General features: G+C 43.5%; 1 protein-coding gene across 2 annotated transcripts in view; it reads right to left on the bottom strand.

The window, feature by feature from the left end:
* LOC106562414 (solute carrier family 12 member 4-like) overlaps window positions 1-23,097 on the bottom strand; it is a 52,809-nt gene extending 29,712 nt beyond the window's left edge. The window contains exon 1 of one of the 2 annotated variants that reach the window (XM_014127285.2): window positions 22,704-23,097. In XM_014127285.2, coding sequence (XP_013982760.1) covers window positions 22,704-22,842 — 139 coding nt within the window. In that variant the 5' untranslated portion in view covers window positions 22,843-23,097. Of the gene's footprint in view, window positions 1-229; window positions 365-22,703 lie in introns of those variants that run through there. The other variant, XM_014127286.2, reaches the window with a different exon arrangement.
* Window positions 23,098-24,723: the final 1,626 nt, after the last annotated feature.

Genomic DNA, 24,723 nt, shown 5'->3' with positions numbered 1-24,723 from the left:
AATATTTGCTTGCAGCCCAAATCCAACCGGTTACATTACTAACATCCTGAGCCACAGACAATTACCCAACTGCAGTACCCTATAAATAGGGCTGAACACCAGACAAATACCCAACTGCAGTACCCTATAAGTAGGGCTGAACACGAGATAAAAAATGCAAAGTTCTCTCTGGCATCTATTCTAAAACTAGACCCATGCTGGTTCTGTGGTGCCAAGCTTCTCTACTCACCTGACTCTGGTACCACAGTGTTCCGTACCTCAGTGCTGCTGAGGGTGACCATGCTGCCACAGTGTGTGCAGAGAGCAGTGTACTGTGATCTCTGGCTCGGGACATAGTTAGGCGCCATTCAGAACACACTGTCACACAGGGCAAACTGTCACTCACTGAGGGGCTTAGGCCAGAACACACAGCGTGAGGCTGCATTCGCACACACACACACACACACACACACACACACACACACACACACACACACACACACACACACACACACACACACACACACACACACACACACACACACACAGGAGGGGGAGTGCAGACACAGGAAGCAGTCCACACAAGCAAGCACGCAGGCACAAATACATATACACTGTGGGTTGTAGAGCAGAGGCCAGAGCAAACACACAGTAAGCATATGAAGATCTTAAAGTATTTCACAACTATGTACAGCACATTCATATTATTATCGGCCATGATGGACTTGTCATTGGATGCAAACAACGCATAATGGCAACTCAAAATGATATGTTGTGAAACATTTTGAAAAAATGGCCCACTTAATCACTAATGATGAGAGTCAACTCCTCGTACCATTTCTGAGATTAGATGGGAATATGTGTGTAAAGACCTAACACTCACTAGTATGATGTAATTGAAAATGGGCAGGGAAAGAGACAAGATCAAATCAATTCAAATACTGCCCTCTAGTGTCAGTTTGCTGTTAGTGCCATGTGAGAACATTGTAAGACGGGAAGTATGTCACTGTGTTTGTGTTTACATTGCAATGTGCGTGCCATCATAGCATCAGTTCTAAACAATGACCGAAGGATGCTGAACTTGTAAAACAACATATAATCCTTTATCTCTGTCTGTACTGTTCGCTTATATGTTTCCAAATGTCTCTCTCTCTACCACAACACCCTCCTCATGTCGGTCTTATTAAAAGGATGGAGGGTATGGGAACGGGGTGCCGTTTGTAAAGCTGAATGGTCCGGAGGGGGTTCTCCCGACCTGACGTTTGATGTCTAATTAAAACAGATTAAAGATTAACAGAACTGTTATGAACGACTCACAAAGAGCCCCACTGAGTTCCACTGCGCTGAAAAGAACAGCACACAGGGATTACAACGACAGGTCCCAACAAGTCAACGAACAAACGGTGCCTCCACAAAAATGCCTCTGAGCCACAAGAACGACAAGAACGACAAGCCACAAGAACGACTGCCAACAAAGTGAGACAGACTGCCAACCCTGCCGAGCTTCCCGCCTCCTCCCACTGTACTGAGCAGTCACCTCAGTCTGAACGCCTTGTTACTACTAGACAAGTCAGCACATTACTGGCACCACTCACTTTTGCTTTTTACAGAGAGAAATAAAATGACTATCCAAGTTTCCAAAGCTATCCAGACATATAATGAAGTTGTTTCATATGTGTTTGACTGAAGTGGTCTTTGAACTAGGCCTATTACTGGAAGTGTCAAAATATCACTGGTGTAGTGAAGTTACAGTCCAACTTACATCTGCAGAATGGATTTTGGAAGATCACATCATTCTTTACTCTCTTTACTAGTTCCATCAGCTTCTTTCTTTGTCTTTTTACATTTAATACAAAGCAGAGACTATTATCCAAGATATTAACAAATACCATATTTGCAGATTCATTTTAAGCTTCAAACACACCAGTAAAACCACCACACATTTGGTTGCCATATTTTCACTGTGGTCCCATTCAAACAAAGGAAACAGGAAAAGGCAAGTCCAAATTGTCTAGTAAGCACTAGGGTGGGGTACCAATTGAGGTTGTGTCTTTTTGTGTAAAGGCCTATGATTAGTGCTGCTGTGTGCCACCGTAAAAACAACCACTAAGACCAAAGTGTTCCTGACCAGTTACTTACCTGTCAATCAATAAACAATCAATAGAAGAGCGGTGAAGTACACATAATGGAAACACAGGCTGTATCTGCTTGATTATCTTCTCCCTGATAGATATGGAGCTCTCTAAAATACACTCTTCCCCCTGGATTTAAATATATAATGAATCAATATCCTAGACTAGAGTCTGACAGACACAGAACTATACCCTAGACTAGTCTGAATCCCACAGAACTATACCCTAGACTAGTCTGACTGACACAGAACTATACACTAGACTAGTCTGAATGACACAGAACTATACCCTAGACTAGAGTCTGACTGACACAAAACTAAACCCTAGACTAGTGTGACTGACACAGAACTATACCCTAGACAAGAGTCTGACTGACACAGAACTATACACTAGACTAGTCTGAATGACACAGAACTATACCCTAGACTAGAGTCTGACTGACACAGAACTATACCCTAGACTAGTCTGACTGACACAGAACTATACCATAGACTAGAGTCTGACTGACACAGAACTATACCATAGACCAGTCTGACTGACACAGAACTATACCCTAGACAAGAGTCTGACTGACACAGAACTATACCCTAGACTAGTCTGACTGACACAGAACTATACCCTAGACTAGAGTCTGACTGACACAGAACTATACCCTAGACTAGAGTTTGACTGACACAGAACTATACTATAGACTAGAGTCTGACTGACACAGAACTATACCCAAGACTAGTCTGAATGAGACAGAACTATACCCTAGACTAGTCTGACTGACACAGAACTATACCATAGACCAGTCTGACTGACACAGAACTATATCCTAGACTAAAGTCTGACTGACACAGAACTATACCCTAGACTAGTCTGACTGACACAGAACTATACCCTAGACTATTCTGACTGACACAGAACTATATCCTAGACTAGAGTCTGACTGACACAGAACTATACCCTAGACTAGAGTCTGACTGACACAGAACTAAACCCCTGACTAGAGTCTGACTGACACAGAACTATACCCTAGACTAGAGTCTGACTGACACAGAACTATACCCTAGACTAGAGTCTGACTGACACAGAACAATACCCTAGACTAGAGTCTGACTGACACAGAACTATACCCTAGACTTGAGTCTGACTGACACAGAACTATACCCTAGACTAGAGTCTGACTGACAATGAACTATACCCTAGACTAGAGTCTGACAGACACAAAGCTAAACCCTAGATTAGTCTGACTGACACAGAACTATACCCTAGACAAGAGTCTGACTGACACAGAACTATACCCTAGACTAGTCTGACTGACACAGAACTATACCCTAGACTAGAGTCTGACTGACACAGAACTATACCCTAGACTAGTCTGACTGACACAGAACTATACCATAGACTAGAGTCTGACTGACACAGAACTATACCATAGACCAGTCTGACTGACACAGAACTATACACTAGACAAGAGTCTGACTGACACAGAACTATACCCTAGACTAGTCTGACTGACACAGAACTATACCCTAGACTAGAGTCTGACTGACACAGAACTATACCCTAGACTAGAGTCTGACTGACACAGAACTATACCATAGACTAGAGTCTGACTGACACAGAACTATACCCTAGACTAGTCTGAATGAGACAGAACTATACCATAGACCAGTCTGACTGACACAGAACTATATCCTAGACTAGAGTCTGACTGACACAGAACAAAACCCTAGACTAGTCTGAGTGACACAGAACTATACCCTAGACTAGTCTGACTGACACAGAACTATACAATAGACTAGAGTCTGACTGACACAGAACTATACCCTAGACTAGTCTGACTGACACAGAACTATACCCTAGACTAGTCTGACTGACACAGAACTATACCCTAGAATAGAGTCTGACTGACAATGAACTATACCCTAGACTAGAGTCTGACTGACACAAAACTAAACCCTAGACTAGTGTGACTGACACAGAACTATACCCTAGACAAGAGTCTGACTGACACAGAACTATACCCTAGACTAGTCAGACTGACACAGAACTATACCATAGACTAGAGTCTGACTGACACAGAACTATACCATAGACCAGTCTGACTGACACAGAACTATACCCTACACAAGAGTCTGACTGACACAGAACTATACCCTAGACTAGTCTGACTGACACAGAACTATACCCTAGACTAGAGTCTGACTGACACAGAACTATACCCTAGACTAGAGTCTGACTGACACAGAACTATACCATAGACTAGAGTCTGACTGACACAGAACTATACCCTAGACTAGTCTGAATGAGACAGAACTATACCATAGACTAGTCTGACTGACACAGAACTATACCATAGACCAGTCTGACTGACACAGAACTATATCCTAGACTAGAGTCTGACTGACACAGAACAAAACCCTAGACTAGTCTGAATGACACAGAACTATACCCTAGACTAGTATGACTGACACAGAACTATACAATAGACTAGAGTCTGACTGACACAGAACTATACCCTAGACTAGTCTGACTGACACAGAACTATACCCTAGACTAGTCTGACTGACACAGAACTATACCCTAGACTAGAGTCTGAGTGACAAAGAACTATACCCTAGACTAGAGTCTGACTGACACAGAACTATACCCTAGACAAGAGTCTGACTGACACAGAACAATACCCTAGACTTGAGTCTGACTGACACAGAACTATACCCTAACCTAGAGTCTGACTGACAATGAACTATACCCTAGACTAGAGTCTGACTGACACAAAACTATACCCTAGACTAGAGTCTGATTGACACAGAACTATACCATAGACCAGTCTGACTGACACAGAACTATACCAAAGACTAGAGTCTGACTGACACAGAACTATACCATAGACTAGTCTGACTGACACAGAACTATACCCTAGACTAGTCTGACTGACACAGAACTATACCCTAGACTAGAGTCTGACTGACACAGAACTATACCATAGACCAGTCTGACTGACACAGAACTATACCATAGACCAGTCTGACTGACACAGAACTATACCCTAGACTAGTCTGACTGACACAGAACTATACCCTAGACTATAGTATGACTGACCTTGAACTATACCCTAGACTATAGTCTGAGTGACACAGAACTATACCCTAGACTAGTGTCTTACTGACACAGAACTATACCCTAGACTAGAGTCTGACTGACAGCGAACTATAACCTAGACTAGAGTCTGACTGACACAGAAATATACACTAGACTAGTCTGACTGACACAGAACTATACCCTAGACTAGAGTCTGACGGACACAGAACTATACCCTAGACTAGAGTCTGACTGACACAGAACTATACCCTAGAGTAGAGTCTGACTGACACAGAACAATACCCTAGACTTGAGTCTGACTGACACAGAACTATACCCTAGACTAGAGTCTGACTGACAATGAACTATACCCTAGACTAGAGTCTGACTGACACAAAACTAAACCCTAGACTAGTCTGACTGACACAGAACTATACCCTAGACAAGAGTCTGACTGACACAGAACTATACCCTAGACTAGAGTCTGACTGACACAGAACTATACCCTAGACCAGAGTCTGACAGACACAGAACTATACCCTAGACTAGTCTGACTGACACAGAACTATACCCTAGACTAGTCTGACTGACACAGAACTATACCATAGACAAGAGTCTGACTGACACAGAACTATACCCTAGATTAGAGTCTGACTGACACAGACCTATACCCTAGACTAGAGTCTGACTGACACAGAACTATACCCTAGACTAGAGTCTGACAGACACAGAACTATACCCTAGACTAGTCTGACTGACACAGAACTATACCCTAGACAAGAGTCTGACTGACACAGAACTATACCCTAGACTAGTCTGACTGACACAGAACTATACCCTAGACTAGTCTGACTGACACAGAACTATACCATAGACTAGAGTCTGACTGACACAGAACTATACCCTAGAATAGTCTGACTGACACAGAACTATACCCTAGACTAGTCTGACTGACACAGAACTATACCCTAGACTAGTCTGACTGACACAGAACTATACCCTAGACTAGAGTCTGACTGACACAGAACTATACCCTAGACTAGAGTCTGACTGACACAGAACTATACCCTAGACTAGAGTCTGACTGACACAGAACTATACCCCTGACTAGAGTCTGACTGACACAGAACTATACCCTAGACTAGAGTCTGACTGACACAGAACTATACCCTAGACTTGAGTCTGACTGACACAGAACTATACCCTAGACTAGAGTCTGACTGACAATGAACTATACCCTAGACTAGAGTCTGACTGACACATAACTATACCCTAGACAAGAGTCTGACTGACACAGAACTATACCCTAGACTAGAGTCTGACTGACACAGAACTATACCCTAGACTAGAGTCTGACTGACACAGAACAATACCCTAGACTTGAGTCTGACTGACACAGAACTATACCCTAGACTAGAGTCTGACTGACACAGAACTATACACTAGACTAGAGTCTGACTGACACAGAACTATACCCTGGAATAGAGTCTGACTGACAATGAACTATACCCTAGACTAGAGTCTGACTGACACAAAACTAAACACTAGACTAGTGTGACTGACACAGAACTATACCCTAGACAAGAGTCTGACTGACACAGAACTATACCCTAGACTAGTCTGACTGACACAGAACTATACCATAGACTAGAGTCTGACTGACACAGAACTATACCATAGACCAGTCTGACTGACACAGAACTATACCCTACACAAGAGTCTGACTGACACAGAACTATACCCTAGACTAGTCTGACTGACACAGAACTATACCCTAGACTAGAGTCTGACTGACACAGAACTATACCCTAGACTAGAGTCTGACTGACACAGAACTATACCATAGACTAGAGTCCGACTGACACAGAACTATACCCTAGACTAGTCTGAATGAGACAGAACTATACCCTAGACTAGTCTGACTGACACAGAACTATACCATAGACCAGTCTGACTGACACAGAACTATATCCTAGACTAGAGTCTGACTGACACAGAACAAAACCCTAGACTAGTCTGAATGACACAGAACTATACCCTAGACTAGTCTGACTGACACAGAACTATACAATAGACTAGAGTCTGACTGACACAGAACTATACCCTAGACTAGTCTGACTGACACAGAACTATACCCTAGACTAGAGTCTGACTGACACAGAACTATACCATAGACTAGTCTGACTGACACAGAACTATACCCTAGACTAGAGTCTGACTGACACAGAACTATACCATAGACCAGTCTGACTGACACAGAACTATACCATAGACCAGTCTGACTGACACAGAACTATACCCTAGACTAGTCTGACTGACACAGAACTGTAACCTAGACTATAGTATGACTGATCTTGAACTATACCCTAGACTATAGTCTGAGTGACACAGAACTATACCCTAGACTAGTTTCTTACTGACACAGAACTATACCCTAGACTAGAGTCTGACTGACAGCGAACTATAACCTAGACTAGAGTCTGACTGACACAGAACTATACCCTAGACTAGTCTGACTGACACAGAACTATACCCTAGACTAGAGTCTGACTGACACAGAACTATACCCTAGACTAGAGTCTGACTGACACAGAACTATACCCTAGAGTAGAGTCTGACTGACACAGAACTATACCATAGACCAGTCTGACTGACACAGAACTATACCATAGACCAGTCTGACTGACACAGAACTATACCGTAGACTTGAGTCTGACTGACACAGAACTATACCCTAGACTAGAGTCTGACTGACAATGAACTATACCCTAGACTAGAGTCTGACTGACACAAAACTAAACCCTAGACTAGTCTGACTGACACAGAACTATACCCTAGACAAGAGTCTGACTGACACAGAACTATACCCTAGACTAGAGTCTGACTGACACAGAACTATACCCTAGACCAGAGTCTGACAGACACAGAACTATACCCTAGACTAGTCTGACTGACACAGAACTATACCCTAGACTAGTCTGACTGACACAGATCTATACCATAGACAAGAGTCTGACTGACACAGAACTATACCCTAGACTAGAGTCTGACTGACACAGAACTATACCCTAGACTAGAGTCTGACTGACACATAACTATACCCTAGACAAGAGTCTGACTGACACAGAACTATACCCTAGACTAGAGTCTGACTGACACAGAACAATACCCTAGACTTGAGTCTGACTGACACAGAACTATACCCTAGAATAGAGTCTGACTGACAATGAACTATACCCTAGACTAGAGTCTGACTGACACAAAACTAAACACTAGACTAGTGTGACTGACACAGAACTATACCCTAGACAAGAGTCTGACTGACACAGAACTATACCCTAGACTAGTCTGACTGACACAGAACTATACCATAGACTAGAGTCTGACTGACACAGAACTATACCATAGACCAGTCTGACTGACACAGAACTATACCCTACACAAGAGTCTGACTGACACAGAACTATACCCTAGACTAGTCTGACTGACACAGAACTATACCCTAGACTAGAGTCTGACTGACACAGAACTATACCCTAGACTAGAGTCTGACTGACACAGAACTATACCATAGACTAGAGTCCGACTGACACAGAACTATACCCTAGACTAGTCTGAATGAGACAGAACTATACCCTAGACTAGTCTGACTGACACAGAACTATACCATAGACCAGTCTGACTGACACAGAACTATATCCTAGACTAGAGTCTGACTGACACAGAACAAAACCCTATACTAGTCTGAATGACACAGAACTATACCCTAGACTAGTCTGACTGACACAGAACTATACAATAGACTAGAGTCTGACTGACACAGAACTATACCCTAGACTAGTCTGACTGACACAGAACTATACCCTAGACTAGTCTGACTGACACAGAACTATACCCTAGACTAGAGTCTGACTGACAAAGAACTATACCCTAGACTAGAGTCTGACTGACACAAAACTATACCCTAGACTAGAGTCTGATTGACACAGAACTATACCATAGACCAGTCTGACTGACACAGAACTATACCAAAGACTAGAGTCTGACTGACACAGAACTATACCATAGACTAGTCTGACTGACACAGAACTATACCCTAGACTAGAGTCTGACTGACACAGAACTATACCATAGACCAGTCTGACTGACACAGAACTATACCATAGACCAGTCTGACTGACACAGAACTATACCCTAGACTAGTCTGACTGACACAGAACTATAACCTAGACTATAGTATGACTGACCTTGAACTATACCCTAGACTATAGTCTGAGTGACACAGAACTATACCCTAGACTAGTTTCTTACTGACACAGAACTATACCCTAGACTAGAGTCTGACTGACAGCGAACTATAACCTAGACTAGAGTCTGACTGACACAGAACTATACCCTAGACTAGTCTGACTGACACAGAACTATACCCTAGACTAGAGTCTGACTGACACAGAACTATACCCTAGACTAGAGTCTGACTGACACAGAACTATACCCTAGAGTAGAGTCTGACTGACACAGAACTATACCGTAGACTTGAGTCTGACTGACACAGAACTATACCCTAGACTAGAGTCTGACTGACAATGAACTATACCCTAGACTAGAGTCTGACTGACACAAAACTAAACCCTAGACTAGTCTGACTGACACAGAACTATACCCTAGACAAGAGTCTGACTGACACAGAACTATACCCTAGACTAGAGTCTGACTGACACAGAACTATACCCTAGACCAGAGTCTGACAGACACAGAACTATACCCTAGACTAGTCTGACTGACACAGAACTATACCCTAGACTAGTCTGACTGACACAGATCTATACCATAGACAAGAGTCTGACTGACACAGAACTATACCCTAGACTAGAGTCTGACTGACACAGAACTATACCCTAGACTAGAGTCTGACTGACACATAACTATACCCTAGACTAGAGTCTGACTGACACAGAACTATACCCTAGACTAGAGTCTGACTGACACAGAACTATACCCTAGACTAGAGTCTGACTGACACAGAACAATACCCTAGACTAGTCTGACTGACACAGAACTATACCCTAGACTAGAGTCTGACTGACACATAACTATACCCTAGACAAGAGTCTGACTGACACAGAACTATACCCTAGACTAGAGTCTGACTGACACAGAACTATACCCTAGACTAGAGTCTGACTGACACATAACTATACCCTAGACAAGAGTCTGACTGACACAGAACTATACCCTAGAATAGAGTCTGACTGACAATGAACTATACCCTAGACTAGAGTCTGACTGACACAAAACTAAACACTAGACTAGTGTGACTGACACAGAACTATACCCTAGACAAGAGTCTGACTGACACAGAACTATACCCTAGACTAGTCTGACTGACACAGAACTATACCATAGACTAGAGTCTGACTGACACAGAACTATACCATAGACCAGTCTGACTGACACAGAACTATACCCTACACAAGAGTCTGACTGACACAGAACTATACCCTAGACTAGTCTGACTGACACAGAACTATACCCTAGACTAGAGTCTGACTGACACAGAACTATACCCTAGACTAGAGTCTGACTGACACAGAACTATACCATAGACTAGAGTCCGACTGACACAGAACTATACCCTAGACTAGTCTGAATGAGACAGAACTATACCCTAGACTAGTCTGACTGACACAGAACTATACCATAGACCAGTCTGACTGACACAGAACTATATCCTAGACTAGAGTCTGACTGACACAGAACAAAACCCTAGACTAGTCTGAATGACACAGAACTATACCCTAGACTAGTCTGACTGACACAGAACTATACAATAGACTAGAGTCTGACTGACACAGAACTATACCCTAGACTAGTCTGACTGACACAGAACTATACCCTAGACTAGTCTGACTGACACAGAACTATACCCTAGACTAGAGTCTGACTGACAAAGAACTATACCCTAGACTAGAGTCTGACTGACACAGAACTATACCCTAGACTAGAGTCTGATTGACACAGAACAATACCATAGACCAGTCTGACTGACACAGAACTATACCAAAGACTAGAGTCTGACTGACACAGAACTATACCATAGACTAGTCTGACTGACACAGAACTATACCCTAGACTAGAGTCTGACTGACACAGAACTATACCATAGACCAGAGTCTGACTGACACAGAACTATACCCTAGACGAGTCTGACTGACACAGAACTATACCCTAGACTAGTCTGACTGACACAGAACTATACCCTAGACTAGAGTATGACTGACACAGAACTATACCCTAGACATAGTCTGACTGACACAGAACTATACCCTAGACTAGAGTCTGACTGACACAGAACTATACCCAAGACTAGAGTCTGACTGACACAGAACTATACCCTAGACGAGTCTGACTGACACAGAACTATACCCTAGACTAGTCTGACTGACACAGAACTATACCCTAGACTAGAGTCTGACTGACACAGAACTATACCCTAGACTAGAGTCTGACTGACACAGAACTATACCCTAGACTAGAGTCTGACTGACACAGAACTATACCCTAGACTAGAGTCTGACTGACACAGGAACTATACCCTAGACTAGAGTCTGACTGACACAGAACTATACCCTAGACTGAGTCTGACTGACACAGAACTATACCCTAGACTAGTCTGACTGACACAGAACTATACCCTAGACCAGAGTCTGACAGACACAGAACTATACCCTAGACTAGAGTCTGACTGACACAGAACTATACCCTAGACTAGAGTCTGACTGACACAGATCTATACCCTAGACTAGAGTCTGACTGACACAGAACTATACCCTAGATTAGAGTCTGACTGACACAGAACTATACCCTAGACTAGAGTCTGACTGACAAGAACTATACCCTAGACTAGAGTCTGATTGACACAGAACTAATACCATAGACTAGTCTGACTGACACAGAACTATACCCTAGACAAGAGTCTGACTGACACAGAACTATACCATAGACTAGAGTCTGATTGACACAGAACTATACCATAGACCAGTCTGACTGACACAGAACTATACACTAGACTAGTCTGACTGACACAGAACTATACCCTAGACTTGAGTCTGACTGACACAGAACTATACCCTAGACTAGAGTCTGACTGACAATGAACTATACCCTAGACTAGAGTCTGACTGACACAAAACTAAACCCTAGACTAGTCTGACTGACACAGAACTATACCCTAGACAAGAGTCTGACTGACACAGAAATATACCCTAGACTAGAGTCTGACTGACACAGAACTATACCCTAGACCAGAGTCTCTGACACAGAACTATACACTAGACTAGAGTCTGACAGACACAGAACTATACCATAGACCAGTCTGACTGACACAGAACTATACCATAGACTAGTCTGACTGACACAGAACTATACCCTAGACTAGTCTGAATGACACAGAACTATACACTAGACTAGAGTCTGAGTGACACAGACCTATACCTTAGACTAGAGTCTGACTGACACAGACCTATACCATAGACTAGAGTCTGACTGACACAGAACTATACCCTAGACTAGAGTCTGACTGACACAGAACCAGTGTCAACACCCAACACAGTTGGTGACTTGCGACCTTGCTGGTCCCAGACAACGGTCAGAATCTTCTCATCTCTAAGAAAGGCACAGTGAGCATCAGCATCAAAAGAACCCGATAGATGTTCTGGACTCAGACAACAGTCAGAGGCACAGTGAGCATCAGCATCAAAAGAACCCGATAGATGTTCTGGACCCAGACAACGGTCAGAGGCACAATGAGCATCAGCATCAAAAGAACCCGATAGATGTTCTGGACCCAGACAACGGTCAGAGGCACAGTGAGCATCAGCATCAAAAGAACCCGATAGATGTTCTGGACCCAGACAACGGTCAGAGGCCCAGTGAGCATCAGCATCAAAAGAACCCGATAGATGTTCTGGACCCAGATTCACAGAACAATTCTAACACAAAAACCTAAGACGCTTCTTAATAAAGAAACAAAGTTCATAAGACAGTTCGTAAGTGCAATTCCTTAACAATATCTTAAGATTTCATTTTTTTCTTACGGACTTCTCAAATATCTTCTTGCGAGCTTCTTAACGATCTTTACAAGATGATTGCCACTAGGCAACCAATCCAGCTAGTAATGACAATCATCCTAGCATATTTCATACTGAGATTACTGTTCTAAAACATGTTCATCGGTTGAAAACAACCAATACTGAAAGTTTCATATGAAGTTTGTGAATTAATTAAACATGCTCAATTGCTTTCATTAGCTTAATCTCTCACTGCCCTGAGTTTAAGATAAGGGTTTAGGTATCTTGGAATTAAAAACGTTTCCAAGAAGAAATCCAAGAACATTATTTTCAAGAATCAAATTTCTTCGCAACTTTTTTCTTAGGAAGAAACATAGGAAGAAACTTGAGAACATTTCCAATAACTTTATTGAGGATGTAACAGCCGTCGTATATAGTGGACCAAGGCGCAGCGGGTTGAGTGCTCATTTTAACTTTTATTAGAACACTTAAATTACAAAACAAGAAAACGACCGAACGAACAGGATTGCAGGCTAAACACACAGCTATGCAACCACAACTTCCCACGAAAGGACAGATGAAAACAGGGCTACTTAAGTATGACTCTCAGTCAGTAACAACGATGTACAGCTGTTCCTGATTGAGAACCATACCAGGCCAACACAAAGAAATACACAACATAGAAAACCATAGAAATACAAAACAAGAACATTACCCAAAAACCCCGGAACACATAAATCAAGCACCCCTCTTACATAAATACATATCCCATAAACCCTGAACCACATAAAACAAATACCCCCTGCCACGTCCTGACCAAACTACAATAACCAATAACCCCTTATACTGGTCAGGACGTGACAGAGGAATACACATTAACTATAACTTAAGGAAAAAATTGCACTTAAGAATACATTTCTTCTTAATAAGGTTTTGTGAATCTGGAGTTGTGACTTTTCAGTGGCTAACCATTTATATAACCAATAATGCAAAAGAAAGCAATCAAACTTCAACATGTCAGCAATCACCTAAGCTGCTTATCCATGAAAAACACTTTGTCACCCTATTAGCTCATTCGGTATGAAAGCCTCTTTGCTAAACTTCTCCTTAAATGAACATGTAAGACTTTATTAAGCAGCGGAGAAGTCATGCAGCTTAGACCTCTCTATGGCTCTACCTCGTGTGGTTAGCTGGCAGAGATGCTATTCTGATTAGTGCTGTTCAAAGGCAATGTGTGTGTGTGTGTGTGAGAGAGAGAAAGTGTACATGTTTTCCTACATTATCAGGATCACAATGTCCTGACAACTCACCAGAATGTCCTGACAAGGTAGGAAAACAAGATAAAAAATGAATTGTTCAAATGCTATTTTAGGCTTAAGGGTTAGGTTTAGGGTTTAGGGTTAAGGTTAGGTTTAGGGGTTAAGGTTAGGGTTAGGTTAAGGGTAAGAGTTAGTAGGATTTTGAATGGGAATAAAATAGTCCCTGAAAATTCACGTAAACAAGACTGTGTGCGCGTGCATGCAAGCACAGATTCAAACGCACGTGAGATAGAATGCCTAAACGTGAGTGTGTGTATGTGAGTGAGCATTTGGGTGTGTGTAAGAACACTAGTCAGTTAGCTACAGAGCTGTCAACACTGGTTAGACTCTCAACGGACACCAGGGTCCACAACAGAGATGCTGCTAGCCTGCTACTGTACCAACCAACACTAAGGTGGGTACACAACTATACCAGAGCCTTAGGCAGTTAAGTTACATTTGATACTGTAATACTGTGTATTGTATAATAACTTGGTGTTAGTTTGTCTAGCTCATTTGAACTGATCCATGATCTGCTTGTATATAGCCTCGTTATTGTTTTTATTATGTTACTATTTCCTTTTATATTTTGCAAATATTTGTCTTACTTTTTAACTCTGCATTGTTGGGAATGGCGTTTTCCTATAGTCTACACTAGCTATATTCGGCGCATATGACCAATAAACTTTGATTTGACTTGTCCTTACACATTTATAAAGGATGGTAGTGCTCAACTAAGTAATTGTGAATATATACTTCATATTTCATAGTTAGGAATGTGTCTACTTAGTCACTGTCTGGACAGTGTTAATAATCATACAAATAACAATGACTGACTGATAAGATGTTAGATTGTGTTTAATGACACTGGGGAAAAGAAGAGGAAGAAAAATTTGTGGATCCAGTTCTGTTTGATATATTGTTTATCAGATGAACTCAATACGATGAACTGCTTCCTTACCACTAAAGGGGAAATTAAGTTGAGATTCAATTTAAAACTAAAAGTTGCACATGCTTATCAGTGGGTTGGTTATACATTTCAAAGCACAGCCATCCAGTCTCTGTAGCTCTTTCAAGTACGCTATTGGCCACTCTTTCTCTCAAATCACATCAAATCAAACTTTATTTGTCACATGCGCCGAATACAACAAGTGTAGACTTTACCATGAAATGCTAACTGACAAACCCTTAACCAACAGTGCAGTTCAAGAAGAGTTAAGAAAATATTTACCAAGTAGACTAAAATAAAAAGTAATAATAAAAAGTAACACAATAAGAATAACAATAATGAGGTTATATACAGGGGGTACCGGTAACCAATCAGTGTGCAGGGGTACAGGTTAGTTGAGGTAATTTGTACATGTAGGTGGGGGTGAAGTGACAAGGCATAGATAATAAACAGTGAGTAGCAGCAGTGTACAAAACGAGGGGGGGTCAATGTAAATTGTCCGGTGGCGATTTTATTAATTGTTCAGCAGTCTTATGGCTTGGGGGTAGAAGCTGTTGAGGAGCCTTTTGGTCCTAGACTTGGCGCTCCGGAACCGCTTGCCGTGTGGTAGCAGAGAAAACAGTCTATAACTTGGGTGACTGGAGTCTCTGATAATTGTATGGGCTTTCCTCTGACACGCCTATTGTATAGGTCCTGTATGGCAGGAAGCTTGGCCCCAGTGATGTACTGGGTTGTTCATACTACTCTCTGTAGCGCCTTACGGTCAGTTGCCGAGCAGTTGCCATACCAGGCGGTGATGCAAAGGGTCAGGATGCTCTCGATGGTGTAGTTGTAGAACCTTTTGAGGATCTGGGGACCCATGCCAAATCTTTTCAGTCTCCTGAGGGGGAAAAGGTTTTGTCGTGCCCTCTTCACGACTGTCTTGGTATGTTTGGACAATGATAGTTCGTTGGTGATGTGGACAACAAGGAACTTGAAACTCTCAAAACCGCTCCACTACAGCCCCATTAATGTTTTCCTGTAGTCCACGATCAGCTCCTTTGTCTTGCTCACATTGAGGGAGAGGTTGTTGTCCTGGCACCACGCTGCCAGTTCTCTGACCTCCTCCCTATAGGCCGTCTCATCGTTGTCGGTGATCAGGCCTACCACTGTTGTGTTGTCAGAAAACTTAATGATGGTGTTGGAGTCGTGTTTGGCCACGCACTCGTGGCAGAACAGGGAATACAGGAGGGGACTAAGTACACACCCCTGAGGGGCCCAAGTGTTAAGGATCAGCGTGGCAGACGTGTTGTTGCCTACTCTTACCACCTGGGGGCGGCCCGTCAGGAAGTCCAGGATCCAGTTGCAACTGTGGATCTGTTGGGGCGGTATGCGAATTGGAGTGGGTCTAGGGTGTCTGGGAGGATGCTGTTGATGTGAGCCATGACCAGCTACTGACGTGAGTGCCACGGGGCGGTAATCATTTAGGCAGGTTATCTTCGCTTCCTTGGGCACAGGGACTATGGTGGTCTGCTTGAAACATGTAGGTATTACAGACTCAGTCAGGGAGAGGTTGAAAATGTCAGTGAAGACACTTGACAGTTGGTCTGCGCATGCTTTGAGTATACGTTCTGGTAATCTTTCTGGCCCAGCGGCTTTGTGAATGTTGACCTGTTTAAAGGTTTTGTTCACATTAGCTACCGAAAGCGTTATCACACAGTCATCCAGAACAGCTGGTGCTCTCGTGCATGCTTCAGTGTTCCTTGCCTCGAAGCGAGTATAAAAGGCATTTAGCTTGTCTGGTAGGCTCGTGTCACTGGGCAGCTCGCATCTGGGTTTCCCTTTGTAATCTGCTATGGAGATGAAGATATATTCTGATTGAGAGGACTGAAGTGAGATTGTGGATATTTTTGATATATACATAAATTGTTCAATTACTGTCATCTAAAAAATAAAGACAACTATATCCAAATTCACTAGCAATATTCTTCAGAATTCAGAATTACTGAAGTATTTTTCATCCCAGTTTATTTTTCTTCAAGTTTTTCAGAACATTTTGAGTTACCTAGGAGAACGTTATTTAAATCGACTGTTCCATTTTGTTGTTATTATCTACCCTCATCCCTTTTTTTCTTATGATTAGGGTTAGTAGAGGGTGATTACAGCACAACAGTGAGGGGCAGAGGAGCACTGTACAGTACAGATGTAGGATCTTCATTTTCACCAGCTAGAGCAGAAAAATAATCCTACAGCAACAGGAAATGTGAATTATTACATGGATTATAATTCATGAACATTCTTGTAGGGGTTGATACATTTTTCTTTAGGGCAAATTTCAAAGTGGAAATTACAAACTTTAGAAGCCTTTTTAAAACTCAACTACACTACAAGTTTGTATTTCCTGCTGTGCAGGAAAATTCTCAGCAACAAAAGAGTGATCAATTTAAGATCCTACATCTGTTCAGAGGAGGGGGGCCACCAATTGGAAAATCAAATCGACACAAAATTGGCACAAATGGTGGATTCAGAAACAGGGCAGACAGAAACAGCAACAGGTGAACATTCTTTGGATACAGGTATAACAAGGCAAAGTGACAAATAGATACAACATAATTGCACATCAGGTCATGACTTTCTTCAGAGAGTTGTGTTAGGAACGTGTGTTGTTTTTGTGCATGCTGTCAATTCCTCAAGTCAAGCTATTATACAATACAGTGACACTCTCCTGAAGACTTAGGGTTAGTCCCAAATTGCATCCTATTCCCTGTATAGTGCACAACTTTTGATCAGGGCCCAAAGGGTTCATTATATAGGGGATAAGGTGCCATTTGGGACACAGTCTTTGAGGACTGTTTGTCTTTCAACAGAAGCTAATACACTGTAGCAGCCCAATCAGGAGAGATGGGATTCATTGTTACCGGGCAAGCTAGAGGCTGTGGAAAACACACAGTCATTCCCTACATAAAGGACTGCCAACTCCCACTTTAAAATAACCCAGTGTTGTTGTTACATGTCTCTCATAGCTCTAACCCCAGGGGCTCTAGTAGAATAATACAGCTAACCCTACCCTACCAGCAGTGCTATGCTATAGCCTCTCAGGGAGACAACTGTAGCTGTAGCTAGTGGGGTTGTGTCCTAAAATGGTACCCTATCCCTATAATAGTACACTACTTTTGACCAGAGGCCTATGGGGTACACAGGATACTGTGTAAGCCACTTGGGACAGCAGAGCAGAGTACACCTATGAACACGCTATAGGGCATTATTTGTATGTCGTTTTCTCAGTCTAAAATCATATGTTTCACAGTTCTAAATACAGGAGCTTAGTCACCACTTCTATCAAAGGAAGCATTGATGTGAAAGGAAGTAAAAAATTGCCTACAGATTTACAGAAAGAAACGGTTGTGAGAAAACATTACAATTACATTTTAGTCATTTAGCAGACACTCTTATCCAGAGCGACTTACAGTAGTGAATGCATACATTACATTTACATTTTAGTCATTTAGCAGAGCGACTTACAGTAGTGAATGCATACATTTCATACATTTTTTCTCCGTACTGGTCCCCCATGGGAATCGAACCCACAACCCTGGTGTTGCAAACACCATGCTCTACCAACTGAGCCACACGGGACCGTCTTCATGTCTTGTAACATGAATGTATAGAAGAAATGTATAGTGGAAAGTCCCCTCATCAACACAGCCAACTAGCCATCCTTATTCTTCTATAAATCAGTAACTGACACCGGTCTGCAAGTCATCCTTTACACTTCAGCTTCCCTTCATGATAAATTCTTCTGACTGACTCTTTTTCTGTCACTGGTCTCAGGGTTCAAATTAGCAGTCCAGCTGTCTAGAGCCCATCGGTCATCACTCAGTCCACACACACAGAATCAGCTGTCTGCAGGGTGGGTGTTTATCTCTATGAGGTTAAGCCTATCTATGAAGCATGTGGGACAGAATGACAGAAATGGACACTGTTCTCCTGAAGACAGGCTGGGAAGACCCAGGAAGGAAAACAATGATACTCCCCTTACATAATCTACTGTTCTGTTCTGTACTGTACAGTTCAGTATGAGGCCAACTGTTTTCTGTATAGAAGACAAAACTAAAGATTCCTTCAATAGTGGATTAGACTACAGCAAGGCAACAATACTGTAGGACATGATGAGAATGCTGATGCAGACAATCACTCAGACACACTCTCTCACACACATTCACTCAAACACACTGTTTCACACACACAAATTCTCACAACTAATTTGGTCATGCGCAAATGCGGCCTTGCCAGATATTGTACAGTGGATAAACTGATTGGCTGACTGACTAGAACTGACTGACTCCTAGCTAGCTACCACTCTAGTGGAAGGCTTCTCTGGTACACTGGGAACAGTGTGTAGTCCAGACCAGCTCAGGAGAGAGCAGGGCGATCAGCCTGGAACAGAGTTAGCACTGTGACTGTGACTGTGGCTGTCTCCCTCCTCTCCTCCACCCTCTCTAACCAACCATACCAGACCCACACACCTCTTCCCTCCATCACACCATCTATGATAGCCTCCTTTACTTCAACAATCTCCTCCCTCACCTCAACTCCCACTCCTCCTTTTCCTACAAACACATATGCAACACTCCACCCAAGATAATAATATACATTTTTACTCCTTCCTAGTCATCTGTTTCCATCTCACTTCCTAGATGTTATTCTTCCTGCCAGTAGGAAATGGTGACATAGCTCTCTCTCTCTTTCTCTCTCTCTCTCTGGAAACCCCCACTGCCTGAGAGAGAAAGACACAGAGAGAGATTCAGAGGAAGAAGAAGGTGAGAATTCACAGTCATCTCAAAACAAGCATATGCAGAAAGAGAGAGCTCAACAGGCTTGGAGAACCATTCCTGGTCATTTCATGCCATCAGCTGTTTTATTCATTCAGGAGCCCCTCTTATGGGCAAAACATGAACTGCCAGTGATAACACATAACAGCTGTGTTTTTGCAAACTGGGTTAAATTGAGGTTGCCTGTGAACACTAGATTGTGAACACTAGATTGTGAACACTAGATTCTGAACACTAGATGTGCTTTGTTTCACTTTGTATTTCAGTTTGTTCCCAGGCCAAAATCCAACAAAACAAGCCGTGAATGAATTCCATACATTCCAGGAATATAGAGGAGACTTTAGGCAAAGATGCAGGGACACAGTCAGGGACACAGTCACAAAGACGTGCACCACGAACGTACACACACGCATTCTCCCTGCCCACGCATTCTCCCTGCCCACGCATTCTCCCTGCCCACGCATTCTCCCTGCCCACGCATTCTCCCTGCCCACGCATTCTCCCTGCCCACGCATTCTCCCTGCCACGCATTCTCCCTGCCCACGCATTCTCCCTGCCACGCATTCTCCCTGCCCACGCATTCTCCCTGCCACGCATTCTCCCTGCCCACGCATTCTCCCTGCCACGCATTCTCCCTGCCCACGCATTCTCCCTGCCCACGCATTTTCCGCAGGAGAGATAAAACTGCCAAAAGTAACTATCTTGGAAACAATAGTAATTAATCCCAGGCCAAAACATTGAGCACCCACTTCCTCTATAACTCAGTACTGTGTACACACCATGTGATGGTGGTGTATTCATTACCCTGGCAGTAATGGATGGAAGGCCAGGCAGGGGTAGGTCTGTGTGCCCGGGTGGCCAGCCTGTGATGGTGGTGTATTCATTACCCTGGCAGTAATGGATGGAAGGCCAGGCAGGGGTAGGTCTGTGTGCCCGGCTGGCCAGCCTGTGATGGTGGTGTATTCATTACCCTGGCAGTAATGCATGGACGCCAGGCAGGGGTAGGTCTGTGTGCCCGGCTGGCCAGCCTGTGATGGTGGTGTATTCATTACCCTGGCAGTAATGGATGGAAGGCCAGGCAGGGGTAGGTCTGTGTGCCCGGCTGGCCAGCCTGTGATGGTGGTGTATTCATTACCCTGGCAGTAATGCATGGACGCCAGGCAGGGGTAGGTCTGTGTGCCCGTCTGGCCAGCCTGTGATGGTGGTGTATTCATTACCCTGGCAGTAATGCATGGACGCCAGGCAGGGGTAGGTCTGTGTGCCCGTCTGGCCAGCCTGTGATGGTGGTGTATTCATTACCCTGGCAGTAATGCATGGACGCCAGGCAGGGGTAGGTCTGTGTGCCCGTCTGGCCAGCCTGTGATGGTGGTGTATTCATTACCCTGGCAGTAATGGATGGACGCCAGGCAGGGGTAGGTCTGTGTGCCCGTCTGGCCAGCCTGTGGTTGTGTGTGGGTGCTTCATTACGAGGCAGCTCCCTTTTATCAAAGCGCTCCTTTCTCTCCCTCATACAGCAGTCTCATGCCTGGTCGGTTCCCATGTCAGCCTTGCATATCAGCAGTCTCATATAATCCTGCCCCCGGCTACAAACTCCTCTCCTAACCTCATAGGGGTGGTTTATGCACTTTCTCATTCTGATACAGAAGCGAATTGAGAAACTGAAAGAGGGACTCGAGCTAGATATACAGCCGAGATAGACTGAGAGAAAGAAAAAGCTGTTTCTCACTGGTTTAACAGCCTGCTCAACCCCTGTGTGTGAAAAGAAATAAACGCTTTGCACAAAGAGTGCTCCATCTTTTGTCAGATGGAACACTTGAGGCCTAAGCAGGGCTGGTCCCCCTGCCTCTCCACCCCCTCTACCCCCTCCTCCTCACCCCCCACCCCGCCCCTCCAATTATTTTCCCTTTGTCACCACAGACATATTTGGCATGAGGGGGCTCATGATGGGGTAATCTCCCTGAGTCTGTCCTGAATCTCTGAAATCCCACGATAACACCCCACAGAAAATTCCCTGAGCTGTCAAAAATAGGCTGGAAAACTGTCTGCCCGGGAAAGGAAATCTGCCAGGTAGGTTGGAGGATTGCCATGGTAAATATACAACCAGCTGTTCTGTCCCAGCCAGCCCCCAGGACAATGTAAAGCATTCCCACAACTTCTCCTCAGGTCACACTCATAACAACACACTATAGAAAACATCTCATTAACTTCACACTTCTAGACAGTTCTCTTAGTAAATAGGACAACCTGCTTATAAAGAGTTGAGGAACAGTTGTCTGTCTGTTCTTCCAAGCAGTTCTTAGTTAACAATACAACTATGTTGTTCTACTTTGTAAAGAGTTGAGAGGAACAGTTGTCTGTTGTCTGAGAAAGAGCGAGAGAGAGAGAGAGAGACTCACCATCAGAGCTGACAGTGTCTAGTTGTCCAGGGTGTCCCCCCTGTCCTGTGTCTCTGTAGTCCACCCAGTTAATTCCTTCCAAACTGTCATAGTTGGACGTAGCGCTGTCCTCCACCGGTACCACTGTGAAATGGGGCATGTTTTCATCCGCTGGTTAGGCCCTGACGCTAATAATCCTCAGTATCTCCGGATAGGCATTCAGCAGCTAGCGGTTAGCGCTGTCCTGCCAGCCTTGATCAGCCAGCTGAACTCCCAGGCAGTCAGTCAGTCCTACTAATCTCAGCAGCATTCCACTACCCTGCGCTCACTTCCTCTGAGCACATTACCATACCATAGCCCTGCCCCCTCTACCAGCCCCGGCCCCGACCAGGCCGGCCTCCTGGACTGCTTGTGTGAATAAAAGAGGTGCTGCCTGTCATGTAGCCTGGGATACTCAGTCTGGCAGAGGAGGAGAGGACTCTGAGACACAGTCAGTGTCCCACTGTCGTCAGCACCACTGACTCATATCATATACTCAGTGGTCATATACTGAGAGAGGGGGAGAGAGGGAGAAAAGGGGGACAGCAGGGAGACCCATTCCATGGCCATGTTGTTAATTGACTCTCTCCACACTGAACACTCTCTCTCTCTCTCTCACACACACACACACACACACACACACACACACACACACACACACACACACACACACACACACACACACACACACACACACACACACACACACACACACACACACACACACACACACACAGTCAGAGAGACAGACAAACAGTCCTCTGTGTATGTGGGTCTTTACCAAAACACACACACAACTCTGAGACGTGGCAGTTTGGAAAATAATCAAATAAACCACGTGTTTGTTTGAAGAGAGAGAGAGAGAGAGAGAGAGAGAGAGAGAGAGAGAGAGAGAGAGAGCGAGACGGAGAGAGACGAGAGAGAGAGAGAAATAAATAAAAAGAGAGACGAGCGAGAGAGAGAGAGGGAGTGAGAGAGAGGGAGAAAGTGTGTAACACAGCCCCTGCGTTTGGCATAAGCAGAGGAAAATACTGCATAATGCTGATGTCATATCAGCCTTTGACCTGAGGAACAGGCAGCAACATCCTCTGTATTCCTAAACTGTATAGGCCTATGATATAAATTATTCTGCTTTCCTTTTAGGCATTATAGCTGTAATACAATACAGTAAAATTATACAGTACAATTACTGTATACAGTAAAATAAACATGAACGGAATCTTTACAACAGAATCTTTACAGCGTCTTTACCACAACGACCCAACCCAAAGCATCAGTAATAGACTGCAGCTGGAAGAAAAACCTCATGCGCTTTCATGTCTTCGGCACTCCCCCCTAAGGTCCTCTTTAATTTTCCAAATCTACCTTATTTAAAAAATGTAATTAAATAAATATATATTTATTTATATATTTAACCAGGTAGGCCAGTTGAGAACAAGTTCTCATTTACAATTGCGACCTGGCCAAGATAAAGCAAAGCAGTGCGACAAAAACAACAACACAGAGTTACACATGGGATAAACAAACGTACAGTTAATAACACAAGAGAAAATCTGTATACAGTGTGTGAAAAGTAAGTAAGGAGGTAAGGTAATAAATAGACCATAGTGGTGAAATAATTACAATTTAGAAATGAACACTGGAGGGATAGATGTGCAGATGAGGATGTGCAAGTAGAAATACTGGTATGCAAAAGAGCAGAAAAAACTAAAAACAAATATCGGGATGAGGTAGGTAGTAGGTTGGATGGGCTATTTACAGATGGGCTGTGTACAGCTGCAGCGATCTGTAAGCTGCTCTGACAGCCGATGCTTGAAGTTAGTTAGGGAGATATAAGTCTCCAAATTCAGTGATTTTTGCAATTCGTTCCAGTCATTGGCAGCAGAGAACTGGAAGGATAGGCGGCCAAAGGAGGTGTTGGCTTCCGGATGACCAGTGAAATATACCTGCTGGAGCGCGTGCTACGGGTGGGTGTTGCTATGGTGACCTAGCAAAGACTTAT

This window comes from Salmo salar, chromosome ssa11 (assembly GCF_905237065.1).
Source record: "Salmo salar chromosome ssa11, Ssal_v3.1, whole genome shotgun sequence".
In the NCBI taxonomy this organism is placed as follows: Eukaryota; Metazoa; Chordata; class Actinopteri; order Salmoniformes; family Salmonidae; genus Salmo; species Salmo salar.
This window is presented reverse-complemented; position numbering and strand designations above follow the sequence as displayed.